Genomic DNA, 16,343 nt, shown 5'->3' on the forward strand with positions numbered 1-16,343 from the left:
CAGACTTTACAAAACTGGCTGAAGAACTGTTGCCAAAAGAAAACATGACAGATTTCAAACTGCATACTTTGGGTGTTTTTGCATTGGGTGTACCATTTTAAGAAGAAACTGTAGTAAATTTAAGTATACTAATATAATGTTTTGCTTTACTTTGTTAATGTACAGAATGCTGCAGTATATAAGCACTTTAAATAGTGTAATATTTTATTCAAAGTACAAAATTTAGCTTGTTCACAATACTGTTATTATCAGTGTTGGGGAAAGTTACTTTTAAAGTAATGTATAATGCGTTACTCCCTAAAAAAGTAACTAATTACGTTACTTTTTATGGAAAGTAATGACTTACGTTACTTTTGTATTACTTTTTCTCACCTGAGCTGGGCTTGATTGTGTTTTAATAAGAAACGAAAAAAGTGAAAGAAGTAAAAGACTTTTACCAAAAGTGAAATGAATAAGCCTCAGGCTGAATAAAAATGCTAATTCACAGCTGTACAGTAGATGGATGAGCAGAGCTGCATTCTGGCTCGGAGAAGAACAGGACACTTTTGCATCAGCATATGTGATGTTTCTCTGAAGTCATTTTTTTATTAGTATGGTTGAAGTGGATCATCGAAGGTCAGTAGCGAAGACATTGGTTAATAAAGTGAGATTAAATACAGTATATTTGTGTTATTTAACATTTAATTATTGCAGGTTGTGTAATATTCTGAGTTTGCATTTCACTGTTTTTATTAAATTTGAGGAATACTGAATCTGGTTTTTTTTTTTTTTTTTTGCAGGTGAGATGAATAAATGTATGCACACAATTATTCTAGAACTACAATACCTATCATATTCACACACAACACCTCTACTTACGATATCTCTCAACATCTGTCAGTCAATACATGGGAAAACAAAGTAACTAGCGTTACTTATTTGAAATAGTAACTCAAATATGTTATTGTAAACTTAAATGAAATGCATTACTAGATACTTGAAAAAAGTAGTCTGATTATGTAACTTTACTCAGGTTACTTGTAATGTTTTACCCACAATACTATTTATGAGTATTTATACATTTTTGGTTTACATTAAGACATAGTTAAATATTTTTATAATAGTTTCAAAGAAAAACCTTATCAGCAAAATGATAAAATTGTATTGAGGAAGATATTATAGTCTCACATAAACGACTCAATTTCAGTACAGAGCATTGAGGAACAATAATTTATTCATTTGTCTAAAATCATATACCGCTGTTGTCTGATATTTGACTGTTTTATTTGATATAGGGTATTTTGATTTTGATAGAGGACATTGAAGATCTCTAACTGTGTCGGAATAAACCCTGAACATCCAAAACTCAACCCCTTTATCCTGTTACAGTTTAACACCCGTAATGTAAATGAAGTTGCTCCTGCTTTAACAGCTGCGGTCTGTATGTTAATGAAGTTGTCCGAGATGTTCCTCAAGGTCCCTCTCCTGCCCCCATTCTTCAATTTATGCCCATTTGCTCAGGATGTGATCAGCCTGTTGACTTTTGTTGTGGAGAAAAATCATCTTCATGCAAATAAAGCTCAAGCTCAACTTTATTGAACAAAGCAACAAAGCCGAGATGCCTGCAGAACACCCGAATCTTCATTTGGCCAAGATGTAATTATTAAACATTTTTCTTATGTTATTTTGCAATAATCAAGTGACATAACGTCTGGTAAGATTCCCAGCATTAAGTTCTACATCTTTTGCTTTTCTCTCTAACTTGGCGTTCTGCCAATTGATGGTCAACTCTCTCTCACAGGCTGAACGTAACATTCTCCAAGGACTATCAACTCTCAGAGGCAAGAAACGTCCACATGACACCTCTTAACAATGCTCTTATTCTTACAGTCACTTGTCATTTACTTAAAAATCCCTGTCAATGCAAACACTGCTCAGTGGCTGCACAAACTTCTCATCTTGACCTTTGTAGTCACAGTCACATAGGCCATAAGGCCTCAAAAACACATCTGGCTTTTATAATACTCAAACAATTGTTTTCTATAGAATAGATCAAATATTTCAACACTTTCTCTATAATAAATTAGCCATCTTTGGGGTGTGAGCAGGAACAAACACCGATCTTGAGGTGGAATCTGGGTCAGGGCGGACTATAATTTCTTACAGTATATTATGTAGTATACTGTATATTAAATGCATATATGAGCTAAAGGCCCAATTCTCCTCCAAAATGTACAGTAGGCGTAAGAGTTTCAACAGCTGAAGCAAAGAAGTAGTCAGTCACTTGGTTTATTACTGTAATTAAAATGTCTTGCAACTTGCAAACAAATATTATATACAGACATCAGTTAAAACATATGCATGAAATTGACACACACAAAATCATCAAACTATACAAGTATGGCACTAGCAACAGCAAGGCCATAAGTGCAATTTCCTGGAAATACCAATACTGATCAACTGTATGCCTTGAATTCATTGTATGTGACATCAGATAAAAGGTTCTGCAAATGCATAAATGTGAATGATAATATTTTGAATGGTTAGTAAGGAACGGGATTGTCATTTTTGGGGCTAACTAGCCAACTTTTTATTGCCATCTTCTCTGGACAAAGTAGAGCCACGAATGTTCTTGATGCATCTTAATTGAGTGCAGAATTTGCTTTACTTTTCAAAGAGAATAAAGCTTTAAAATTACAAGACAATTTGGGGAAAATCATGAAAAGTGCATAGTGTCCAAAAAAAACACAAAAAAAACATACCACATGTTTTTTTTCCCTTAATTACATTTTGCCACTTTTTCTAAATACCAAAAAGTGACATCACAACTACATCATGAAATGTTTGCTGGAGGCATTCAGAGTAATGCTTTAGATTTCATTTATACAACCTGCATAATGTCTTTTCAGCCGGAGAAAAGTACAACTACAGAGAAGCTTTTGGCAGATATTAAATGGAGCCTGTTATAGTTATTATTAGACACATGAATATGGTGTTATGGCAGCAAAGAATTTACATAGGTAAAAGATTAAGCATCAGCATAAAAATGTACATATATCGACACAAACAAGTGAGATATTCAGCTTGGCAAAGTTATAGTCCTGGAAAAGCCTCTGAGAAACAAGTTCTGCAACGTGAAAACTACAGCGGGACTGGATCCAGAACTTCAAGTGCCTTGGATGTAAATATATGCTATGATCTATACATGCGTTTCATGACAAAATCAAGAATAATAGAGTAAAGTTATGGCTCATAAGCACACACACACAAAAGAGAGGCTTTGTCAGATCATCTGACGAACAGGAGTGTGTAAGATGCGTTCTGATGTTGTCGAATAGGAATACAACTTTTGGTTGAATGATGAAGCATCATATTTGCAATCTGGTATTTGTTCTGGTAATTTTCTGACAGGACATAGTCCATTTACACAAATTATTGCATTTTGACGTCACTACTGGGGAATAACTGGATATTTTAAACTCCTGTGAGTGTGGTGTACCTGCATTGCCAGGTTATTGGTTTGAATGCAACCACAGGTTTTTTCAATAAGCTAATTTTTAGGAGTTGTGTGTGCATGTAAAAGTTCCCACTGGCAATGCACCCGTTACACCCCATCTAAACTATGATCACCACAACAAAAGATCTGCACTGACGTCACACTGGCTGCCTTACACACAGCTTTGATGGTTTTAATGGGAGCGATGTAGTTTCATCACACTGCATCTCCTTACAGTAAGCACAACCTGATCCTGCTGGATGGGTGTGTGAAATTGCTATTGGACCATATGATGATTTCATTAAATGACTTGGCGTGAATAGACCATCTTTCTGTGTAATTCTTACACACGTTCAGGCCTGAAGAATCGGTGGCCGTGGGCCGTATCCCTGAGCAAAGTCCTCAGGACTCATTTCATGCAGACATTTGGGACTGTTATAGTCAGACGACTGGCCGAAGTCGGTGAATTCTTCATCGTCCTCTTCAGGAACCTCAGGTTCATCCTCTTCTGTGTTGCCAAGGTCAGTGGTTGTTTCGCACTTCTTCTCTTCTACAGAGATGGGGGAAGATCCATAGCTGGCTTCAGTCAGTAGTGGTCTGTGTCCCGTTGGAGAAAAGGTAGAGCAGTTGGATGGGGAATGGTGTACTGTAGTAGTTTGGCTGGAAATAAAGCTCCGCTGCGTATGGAAAAGAGCAAATGGTTAATATTGGCGCTGCTGATAGTACTGACATCACGGAGTCAGCGGGAAGTCACTAGACACGTCACAAATACAAAACACTGCTGCATAAAAGCCCTAAAGGAACATTTCATGTGAACATTTTAAACTCATAATTTACTGATCTTCATACCGTTCCACACATGCACTGTTAAAAAAAAAAAAAAAAGTAATTGTTACAGTAAAAAAATACAGTAATCTGTTAAATTCTGTTTTTATATGGGGAAAATACCTTACATTTCATTTAATGTTACAGTAAAATACTTTTAAATGTACAGTTTTTCATTTTGATAATAGTTCATTTCTTAGTTTTTTGGGATCAGTTATGCATATTAGGGTTTTAAATTAAATCTTATGCTGTTAAATGAATGTTTATTGCATTATGTTACTGTCGTGTGTGTTACCATGATGGTGTTTAGTGACACTGTGCACCTTCTATATATTAGTATTTACCTCAGCTTGTGGAAAAGCTACTTGAGATGTCTTTCTCTTTACTATCATTGTTATGAATACATGATATTATGATGTGAACAACTAGTGGTTAATGTAATGACGTATTTAAATATGCAACAGAGATTTTTCTCTCTTCTGTAAGTGCGGTGGGAAAGAGCTAACCCTAACCCATATAATAAACCAAAATAAATCCAAAATGCTTTATACTGAGATAAGAGCAAAATAACACGACCTCCATCTACACACTTTTAATAGCTCCATAAACTTGTTAGCTTTAGCCAAGCTCAAAAATAATGCTTATAATAAGTGGACATGGCAACACTGCGCTCTGTGAAGAAGCCTTGCATACAACACAATGCCTCTGTAGACAGTGGTTTAGTGTTGCTGTAATGTTACTTCAAAAATAGTGGATAGCAAACAAGCCAGAATGTTGTTTTGCTTAACAAAATGTGAATCATTGCAATTTCAGGACAAGCCATGTTCCGCACAGACACGAGATTATACTTTAGGGGATTCATCGCCATTTTTAAATGCAGTTGAACTCCTGAAACTTTATAGTGTTTATGTGGCTTACTAAAATTATATTCTTTAACAACAACAACAACAAAAGTGTCCCAGAGAGGACAAAAACGCATACAGGTTTGGACCACCATGAGGGTTAAATACACCATTTTAGGTGAAATATGCATAAACCATAATGTCAGATGTAAAAAACAGAAATAGAAAGTGAAATGACTCAAAGACACCAACCAAAGCTTCAGGAAGTTTGGGGATTTTGGACCACTTCTTGGTGAGGACCCACACAACGCCTGCGATAATGGAGAGCAACACGAACCCTCCTCCCACCAAAAGCATGATTAATCCTGTGTGGTCTACAGAAAAGAGCATTTCAATGAAGCCATATACTCATAAAATACTGACATTCTCATAAGCTTAATGTGAAGTTCCACTATCAGCATCAGACAAAACTGGAAAAAACAACACAAGTTCTCAAATAAGTTGAAGCGCTCCTCCACCCTGCCATTGCTCGGGCAGATAACGCAAAAAAAAAAATGTTTAGCAGCATTTATCTTGCTTTGGCCAACACCTTGGATTTATTCCCCCGAGTTTGTTGCAATGCATTATGGGATTTTCCACCAGTAATACACAAGGTGCTAAAATTTGGCCAAACCAATGTATTTTAGGAGGAAGCATACTTAATACTAAATTTAATAATGATATATTTTTTTTTTTTTACAAATATTACAATATTTTACATATAATAAAGATTTGGTGCCGTTAGTGGCACAAAAATGAAATTATTGACCTTTAAAATATGTTACAACAAAAAAAACATGTACAACAAAAAAACATTATAAAACATATAATACCCTTGTATTGTAAAAAGTGCTATATAAATAAAGGTGACTTGACTATTCCCTAGTGCAATATTAGTGGTGACTGAAACCATAGTGGAGATTATGCAGTGCACTCACTCAATCCCAGAATGCACCTCATGCATTTCACAAACCGTTTGTGATTAAAGTGTTTCACAGTCGTCTCTATTGCATGAATTTGACATCAGTGTCCATATTCTAGGATCAGCCACCATATCGGTATCAGCCGATATATGCTCATTTTTAATGTTATCGTTATCGGCGCATTAGGAAAATTTGGCTGATATATTAAAGCCGATAAATGGATAATTTCCTTCAGCTGAGACACTTCAGATGCGAACTGTTCAACGTGATGGTTTTGAGTTGCTTGAAATATGATTGGAATCACTTCAAAAAAGAAAATAAAGTAAAGTCCAACCTGTGCAGCGCAAATCTGTCATATCGGCTACATAAAATTATAATTGTGTGCTTGGGATGGTGAGACTTTTGTTTTTGTAATCAGGCTCTCAAAAAATATATAAAATTTAGATTTAGATTTATCGGCCAATATATCGGTTATCAGCTTTCAAAATATAAAGAATTATCGTTATTGGGCGAAATGTTCATACCGGTGCATCCCTTTACACTAACTTTCACTCACTCTTTCTCATGTAGTGACTTATATGACATGGAAGAGTCAGTGAGGAGATAAAGTGATTTCAAACACAGCTCATGTGTGTGCTTTATCTTGTGCAAACAAGAAATCTCAATATCTGTAGCATTTTACCAGTGTGTGGCGTCAGCCGAGGGACACAGACGTTTCTGGAGGTGTGTGTAGGAATAGCAGCGATCTTCCCTTCAAGCTTCAGCTCGACACACTGTCCGGCCAGACTTAGGTTAAAGGGGATTTTGGCAATGCACAGCTCCTCATCATCAAAACACGAGTCTGAAAACGTTTCCTGAAGACGGAGAATAGAATAGTGATTTCAGAAAAGAAAGTCTTTGCGATTACACCTCTTTCAATGTTTTTTGACTGCATTTCCGACCTGATCATATGTGATAGTGTACTTGAATTCCTCGTTCTGAATAGCCTGCTCATATAATAAGGAAGGGTGCCAAAAAGACACATCAATCACATCTTTGTGGACAGACGTATTTACAGCTGGGAAGTCCAAAGAGCCTGGGGAAAAAGCACAATATTGTTTATAACAGTCAAAATATCGAGGAAAAAAACGATTCAATTCAAATCTTGAATCTAGCAAGAGACTAAGGAAGATTGATAGCAACACTAAAATGGCATCTAAATATTCACATTTCCAGAAGGGAAAGATCTGTGCCTCGCAAGGCAGCAAAAAGATAGAGTTAAAGTTATAGGGAAGTTTATATTTTAGGCTTTGGTTGTGTGTAAAAGAAATATGATATATGGTTAAACTAATGCGGTACTAAAAGAACTAATCAAGTCAGTATTAATGACGTCATCACTAGGGGTCTAACGAATATCGCGATATCAAAATGCGAAAATATGAATTGTGATGTGAACTATATGAACTGTGATATAGAGTTTGCTTATTATGATGAACAGATTTACTGATCAAAACACATACTGTCATACGGACGTTCAAGTGTATGTGTGCGCGCAAGAACGACATGGGAGTAAATGCAGACAGACTTTAAATTTTTTGGATGAACTAACTTTTAAGTCTGGGATTAATCGTTTTGCGATTAGACCTGTGATTGACTGCCTTGATCATTGAAGAGCGGCACTCAAAGTCAAAGCACAGACATCGTTTAAATCACCATATCACGTTTGTAGTTTTAGTATTATGAAAATTCAGGGTTTCGTCTTGTCATTTAAGTGCATTAATAGAGTAAGAGATGGGACATCCTGGTTTTAGTGACTGATTTTACCAGTAAAACGGGCCTACGTTATTTATATGTAGTCAGGGACAGAGTCAAGCATGTGTTTCTAACATAAGTCTGTATTTTCAACTTCAGAATCATGAATATCATGTGAATTAGGGACCATGACCAGGTCCAAGCCTATTCAAGTCCATTCCTTAAAAATCCAAATCTAGCATTTAAATCAGCAGTACATTGGTGTTAACATTTTAAAGTATCGCAATAGTATGGTCGTTACACCCTTCATCATCACTGTCAGTTAAACATTTCATCAATCAAGATTTTCAGAGATATTTAAGCTTAAAGTTGACTAAAACTATAGCACACTTAAAAATAATCAAAAGACCAATAAAAGAATTGAATGTCCGTTTTGTGATGAATAAATTGCGGATGTTTTATACTTATACAAGTAGGCTATAGTAAACCATCAAGTATTTCATCATTAGTGCCTTGCAAACCATAATTTCACTGTAAAAAAACATAATTAAGTTATACTCAGATAACTTACATTTATATTTATGCGTTTTCTCATCATAGAAGTCTTTGCTGTATGTGAATTTAATGGAGGCCCTTTCAGAGTTCTCTTGTCCAACATGTGCCGTCACATCCACAACATAATTATCAGACGCTTTGTTGCTGTAGTTGCTGATATCAAGGTGCATCTGGGAAGTGCCGAGGGTTTGGGAATTACTGCAGAGAAATGAGAAAATGAGTGTCTTGTGCTTAGGAAATGTCACATGATTTTGTGAAATTGTTTTCGTCTGCTGCGCTTGACACACACACACACACACACACACACACAAACACACACACAAACACACACACAAACACACACACACACACACACACACACACACACACACACACACACACACACACACACACACACACACACACACACACACACACACACACACACACACACGTACCTTTCATAAGGTTCGACCAGTACACTGAACCTCAGCTGTTCAGCTGGATTACTGTAGTTCCAGTAAAGCACATTCACAAAGTTGTGACAAACAACACTGACGTTTGTTGCAGAAGGAACTGGAGAAAAACAAACGCCGGTTAGATTCAGATTTAGACACCATTGCAAACTCATGATCACAATAATTTCTTCCAGTATTGCATAACAGGTGTTGAAATGTTGAGCCATTTTTCAGACAGACGTCATCTCCTTGATAAAAGGTTTTAAAGTTTGATTCACATGATATGATGCTTAAGTGTTTGAAATGAGTTTAGCAGACAAATATAAGTTAGGGCTATATTCAAATATCTTTTCAAACATATATTTCAATAATTAAAGATGCACTGATTGCAATTTTTTACTCGATTCTGAATTTTTTTTTAAGTGTGACCAGAAAATACCGATTTTCTTTCAAATGACAGTAGAAAAATCGACTTTTCTTTAATGCAAAATAAAGTAAAAGGCAAAGTAATAAAATGAGAACAAATAAGCAAATAAACAAATCTCACCCAACGGCAACCAAGCTTTCGGGTGACGTATAAATCTCAATTTCATCAAATTGCCCCATATAACTGGTAGCAGGAATATTAGACCGCTGTCACTTTAAGAGTTTATGCACGGATAATAAAAACCTGCCGGGTCACAAGGAAAGGTATCCAGTATCCAGCATGCACATGGAAACAGGAATCTTTCAATCAATACCCTCTAAAACCAGCAAACCAGACCAGTCTAAACTTGAGTAGGACACCAGCTAAGATCAGTAAACCAGTTTAGACTGGAATAAGCTATTTTTATATTTCATCAGGATATATAACTCCAATCCTTCCATTTGTGTTGTTAGATCGGTTATTGGCATTGTATAAACTGAGACAAGTACATGTTTGTTTTTTTTGCATGCTATTTCAGTTAATCGGGTCATGATGATCTGAGGAAGTGGCTGAGAGTCACAGGAAATACTTCTCTTGCACAATATTAAGATGTAAAACACACTCGAGAGTAGAAACATTAGAAACACTCCTGGTAGATTAGGTGCTAGGACGCAATCATTTTAACTACGTTTTCACATAGTAAACTGAGTGACAACATTGGTTATGACGATTACTCTGAATTGAAGGAAATTTAAGCCATTAGAGTAGATAAAAATGCTCAGAAAAATTAGTAGATTAAAAAAACCACAAAGCCACATCTGGGAGATCATTGATGTTAGACTATGAAATGTTACACCACTCAATAGTGCAAACAACAATGTCTTCTTTACTTTTTTTCTTTATAAACAGTGGAATGAGCTGGTTTTATTGTAATTTTAACTTTTAAACCATACGAACATAACATAACAGCAAGTAATGTTAACATAATCTGGACATATTTCGACTGTGAGACAGTTGAGCAAAGCTCATAATGCGGTTTCTGAAGAGCAATTTTGAGGAAAAAGTTGCCAAATTATCAATGAAAATCAACCTAATAAAAAAAAATCAGACTTGTAAACGTGTTTGAGAAAACTTTGTTAAAGAGAAGTGAAATTTAGAAGGCAGAAAGCAGTTTTTGCACTTAAGAGGAAGTTTAGTGCTGTTAACCGTGCTTACTAACAGTTTTGTTTTGATGTGAGAGTATTTCAATGGGAAATATATAGGCTACATATATATATATATAGCCTTGCAACAGAACCGAGATCACATGCCAGCTTTGTACTTTTTATTTTGTTCCTCAACATTATTCTTTTGGCCAAAATGAAAGGGTTTTCTTTGTGCCAGCCGTGGGTGCAGGGATTGTAAATCAGCAGTAGGCGTGTAAAAGCCTGTTTTGCGTTTTGCGTGTTTGTTCGCTGATTATTTCGTCTTACGATTTTCCAGAGAAGCAGCGTCGCAGTCGAACAATGCTAAAGGCCACACTGATTTGCGCTGTAACCACGTGTGATGAGTGACATTTTCACACCCGCTCACATGAGACCTAGCTGTGGTTTTACTGTGACACAAGTGTGAAAATAAAACCAAAGTCTGTGCCAGGTTATATAGCACCCATACTGTACATTCAACAGCAAACTCCGGCCAAGACATCAGCTGACTGACTGGCACATTGGTGCGAACAAGAATTGAGAAAGAAATACAAGACATAGAAACGAAGGAATGAAAAGAACAACAGGAAGGAAGTGAAAGAGCGAAAGAGAGAAATGAGAGAAAGATTCTCACGCAAACACAAGCAATCATACAAACAAAAGTTTGAGTCCTAAAGCCAAACTACAGTCATCTGAGACGCACTGCAAACCAACACTATTGAGTTCAATAGAAATATAATACCTGATAATAACTAGTGCTAAGTGAAACGTAAGGGGAAATCTGTCCGCAAGACATGAGATGCTCATAAAGGCCAGAGAAATGCAAGTACCTGCATGTCAAACTTTAAAAACTTTAAACTAACAGTTAGATTATACATATATAGATTATTCTATCTTCAGATAAACATAATTAGCTATAGGCTAGGTACATTCAAATATATATATGATATAAATAAAGTAAAAGGCAAAGTAATAAAATGAGAAGAACAAATAAGCAAATAAACAAATCTCAAACAACGGCACAAATAAATGCAAAACGACAAAGAGAGATATGAAATAAACACGGCTTTAAGTTTTTCAGGTATACAAGTATACAGTATATTCAACTAAGAAATACTACAGAAATTAAAGTTATCAAATGTGACCCTGGATCATAAAACCAGTCGTAAGTCGCACGGGTGTATTTGTGGCAATAGTCAACAATACATTGTAGCCTATAGCTATGGCCTATAGGTCTGTTAAGCACAAGTTTAGGTGATGACCACAGCTATATTTATTAATATATAAGTTATATATAAAATATTAAAACTACAGCTTTGTTACCATAACTTGCATATGTTATTTATGTTTAATATTTAATCTATTGTATATAGTAACAACTAGATAATCAATAATAACTGACTCCACCACTGAACAAATAAAACTCAACCTTGCAGAAGCTCATGAATCATAAACATAAAGCATTTACACATTTACAAGTCGTCCTACATAAAGAGAGGCGACAGACTAACTGCCAAGAGCCTCATTTCCGGAAGCATTTTGGACACAGGGATTAAAAAAAAACTTCCTTGAATTCAATTAAAGGTGGGGTAAGGGATATTTCAAACACACTGTTGGACAATGTTGATAACTGAAATCAACTCAAACAAACACACCACTCTCTTCCAAAACTCATCCTCCAATCTAGCGATGCACGATATATGTTCATTTATAATGTTATCGGCCTGATAGAGACGATCATTTATATTAAAGCCGATAAATAATGTATTATTTCCTTCAGCTGAGACACAGCAGATGCGCTCTGTTCACCATGATGGCTTTGAAACGCTTGAAATATAATTGGAATCAAAAAGGAAATTCTTTCATATCGGCTCTACATAAAATTATCATTAAAACATTTTAATTGTATGCTTGGAACTTTTATTTTGTAATCAGGCTCTCAAAAATTATATAAAAAATTTGGATTTCGATTTTTCGGACAATATATTGGTTATCGGTTTTCAAATATAACTAATTATCGGTTATCGTTATCGGCCAAAATGTTCATATCGGTGCGTCCCTACTCCATTCCTAAACGCCCTGCTCGAGTCGTGGATGAGAGTGGATGTCTGTTTATCATAGAAGCGCAACAGAATAATGCTTCACGGAAAATAAAGCGCAGATGATGAACCAATGACAAGGAAGCACAAAAAAAAAATATTACAGTACACAATAGTAATTACAAGCAAGAGTTTGGTTGTTAGGGGTCATTCTATAACGCTTAACGTGGCTTAATGTACTACGACAGTGTTATTAAAAGACCAAACTCCGTAAACATCATACTAGTAAAGCATGCTATTGTATAGAAAAATTGAAGAGCCCAGAAAATGAACTCAAAGCGTTTAATTAGGTTAAGCATTGTCCTCCCTTAAAAAAAACATAAGAACATAAAGCTCTTGCCACGTTTGTTGTTGTTTGTTTGTGTGTCTGTCGGTCTGCTAACTTCCAAACAGCGTTTTTCAAATATCGCTTGCCCACCTTTAAGTTGGGCAAATTATGTAAAAATAATAATAATAATATAATAATTACATTATAATCAGGGTTTGAAATTAACTTTTTCACTCACCAGCCAATTTGGCAACTAATTTTTTAGGTTACCGGCCATTCAGAACTTCTACTAGCCAAAAAAAAGAAAAAAAAAGAAAAGAAAAGTAAAAAAGAAAGCTTTATATATCATTTGCATTCCATACATTCACTTTTTATTCACAAAATCCTATCATCCCGCATCTCCTCTCTTCCTCTTTCATCCTCATCACCAAATGTGTTGTATGTGGACAGATCAATGCAGTACAGAGAAGATCAAAAAAATCTAGGATATTTGAAAATAACAATGTCTTTTGTATGCTTATTAATCTTCGCTATTGCTTCAATACAAAAGAACAAGCGCGCCGTTATTTGTTGTGTAGTGACGTGTGTGTTCAAGTAGTAGGCTAAGCTAGAAATTGAGCAGATTCTGTGCAATGCGCTGTATTTAATATCATGATGACTCACGAGTATTTGCGCTATATCTGCACAGATTTGGCTACACGAACTTTCCCAGCAAAGTGAGTAAACATAAAGAGTAACCCACCAAATTGGCCAGTGTTTGACAGTGTTACCCGCCACAGTTAATTATTACCCGCATTTGGGGGGTTGGCGAGTGTTCAATTTCAAAGCCTGATTATAATAATACGTTACAATATATAACAACACAGCACTGCAGATTTTTATGTCTGTCCTCCATTACGTCAATCCTGCTGGACGGCCTGCACTGTCCTCGCTTGCATGCCAACAACTTCTCGGACTAATGGATCGCTTACAATTAATGTTGCTCTCAGGAATTTAGTTGTAGAATTTAATTTAATTTTTAGAAAATGTCTTAAAGATGATTAAGGTTGAGAATGCATGTAAAACTGACTTTTTAAAGACGTTTATTAGATTTTATTATTATTGATCTGCCCGCATTGACACCATTATATGAGAACTGAACTGACAAAACAAACTTTGCTGCAATATTTTCCTGTGATCACTGTCCTGATGCTTTGAAATAATCTGTATTGTAAATAAAGGTGGCTTGACATGACTAGACTTGTTTACATTCTTTTCAGACGAACTGCTCTTTATATAAGACACGTGCTCTCTGGGAATTGTGTTTTTTTTTCAACAGAAGCACTTATCTTATTACACAGCTCTCTGGAGTTCTTGATTCAGACGGGTCCGTCCTGGCATTCAGCTGTCAGATACTCCCTAATATTTACTGTAATCCATGGGAATGCTGTATCTCCGGGTATCTGTACTGGTGCTATATGATGTCTAACTGATTGCAGACTTGCTCTCGTTTCGTACAAAAGCAACTGATGCCATCCTGCGCCTCATCAATAATCACAGTGAATGAACATCAGGACTACCGTATTATTACGCTAATGCATTGCAGTGTTTGTCTTGTTGCTAGGTTGATTTGTACGTTGTAATGGACTATTTTTCTTAGTGGAAGCTTTAGGGTAATATACAGGAAAAATAATAAAATTGTGTTTTGGCTGGTTTACCAGAAAGCTATAGGCCAGGCATATTCAATTCCAACAAGACCGCAACACACCATGATAACTGTAGCACCATTTTACTGTAGTTAAAGTGAGCAGGATACATGTCGAAATAACGGAGTGGTTTACACCACAAGCGTTTAAGGTCATTTATGATAATGATCTTTTGTCTATATATCCACTCTAATATTTGTATCTAGAGGCAAAAATGTCAAAGGAAGAGCTGCAGATGACACAGTTATTATAAATATACACATACATACCCACATACACATTGAATACCCCTGCTATATGCCCTATTACAAAAGAGTTGTAGGCAGCGGCCTCAATATATTAATATTTATAACCTATTAATATAAGAAAACGCCTCCCAAATGATCAGTGTAATGTGGCGATGTAAACTTTTGTTAAGCATAAAGTTCCGTTAGAACAGTAGCAAACAGCAATACAGTCTTTGTTCTTGGTGAGCATGAGGAACATTTTCATTATTGGCTAACTTACATTACAAATAAAGTCCCTCGACCACACTCCCTTATGCCATAACCTACTGAATAACAAAAAATATGAAGGAGAACATTAAGTCTACATAAAAACACTCGCTTTTATAGCACACGTCTATAATTATTTTTTTAAACAACAAAATATGAACTATTCTGAATCTTAAGATATTTTATAGTTTAATTGACGCTAATTGGCTATTTTTTAAAGTAAAGATTGAGCTCAAAAACAGCCCAGACGAGAATGCATTTTCAGGCAGGGAAACCACAAATATAACAATTAACGTTTTATTTCCCAGATTTGGGAAATTATATAATATGGGAACCACAGGTCTGTTACCAGAAATGATCCACGCATTTGAACAATAATACACAGCTCAAACACACTCAAGCGGCGATTATTTAAAAAATACTGTATAGATTATTTACTGAATATTTCTGTACGCGAATAGGCTAACGTTACTTCACATTAATGTACGCACGCGCTCATAAACAGAGATAGATAGACATCGTTAGCACAAGCAGCTTTAGCAATATGATACTCACCAAAACCAAAGGCACATTGACACAATAAGGCGTAAAACACCCCAAACTGGAATACAGGGTGCTTTAACATTGTCGCAAACCGGTTTTCCACAAACTCTCAGGCCGACTTCAGATGTGCTTCCGAAACCCGAAGAACATTCGTATGGTAGCGTACAGATCTTGCGCTGTCTCGACTGGACTCACTCTGGGTTGCCAAATATTCATCTACCCTGACACAGTAAAGAGGTGACGTGTTTCCCGTTAATCCATTATACACTGTATGCGTTATTTTCATTATTTGATCGGTAAATATGTTTTCTAATATTTGAATAGGCTACTGCTGACATGATATGTATTTTTAAAGCTTTTCGTGTTAAGTGTGTTCTGGCAACCCGGTGGAATAAAATACGGTGCTTTCCACCTTATCAGGCCCCAAGCTACAAAAAACAAAACAAAAAACTCATGAAAGTAGAGCTTACCTGAATGTATGGTACCAGCTTACAGTTTCGATGTTACTCATATAGATATGCATATAGATAGGCATAGGCTATTATGTACTGAGACCAGGGTTAACTGTCAGAATGTTTTGTGTCTCTGTTATTTTTGAAAGTCAAGTTGACTACAAAATATCATCTCCACTGAAAAATAAAAAGGTTTCAACAGTTTATTTAACAGTTTATGTAATGAATAGTGTGGCATCATGTTATCACATAGCCATATGGATTTTATTAAAAATGATGTGGGAACAGCAATTTACAATGTTTCCAGTTTTCTTGTCGTGAATATGTTAAAAGGTTACAATAATGTTAGTAGGCTACAACATTTTCCTAACCTTGTTTTTACTCA

The 16,343-nt window shown here is 35.8% G+C and overlaps 1 protein-coding gene across 1 annotated transcript; it reads right to left on the minus strand.

The window, feature by feature from the left end:
- Window positions 1-2,252: 2,252 nt before the first annotated feature.
- On the minus strand, window positions 2,253-15,916 carry ifngr1l (interferon gamma receptor 1-like). The gene is made up of 7 exons (XM_077224100.1): window positions 15,519-15,916; window positions 8,828-8,945; window positions 8,407-8,588; window positions 7,046-7,179; window positions 6,787-6,958; window positions 5,395-5,516; window positions 2,253-4,152 (listed from the first exon to the last, which is right to left on the minus strand). Exons 1-7 carry the CDS (start codon window positions 15,586-15,588, stop codon window positions 3,829-3,831), a joined length of 1,122 nt encoding a protein of 373 aa, XP_077080215.1. The 5' UTR covers window positions 15,589-15,916; the 3' UTR covers window positions 2,253-3,828.
- Between the last annotated feature and the right edge of the window lie 427 nt (window positions 15,917-16,343).

The sequence above is a fragment of the Siphateles boraxobius genome, unplaced genomic scaffold, assembly GCF_051911475.1.
Source record: "Siphateles boraxobius isolate OS27281-9 unplaced genomic scaffold, OSU_SipBor_1 122, whole genome shotgun sequence".
NCBI lineage: Eukaryota > Metazoa > Chordata > Actinopteri > Cypriniformes > Leuciscidae > Siphateles > Siphateles boraxobius.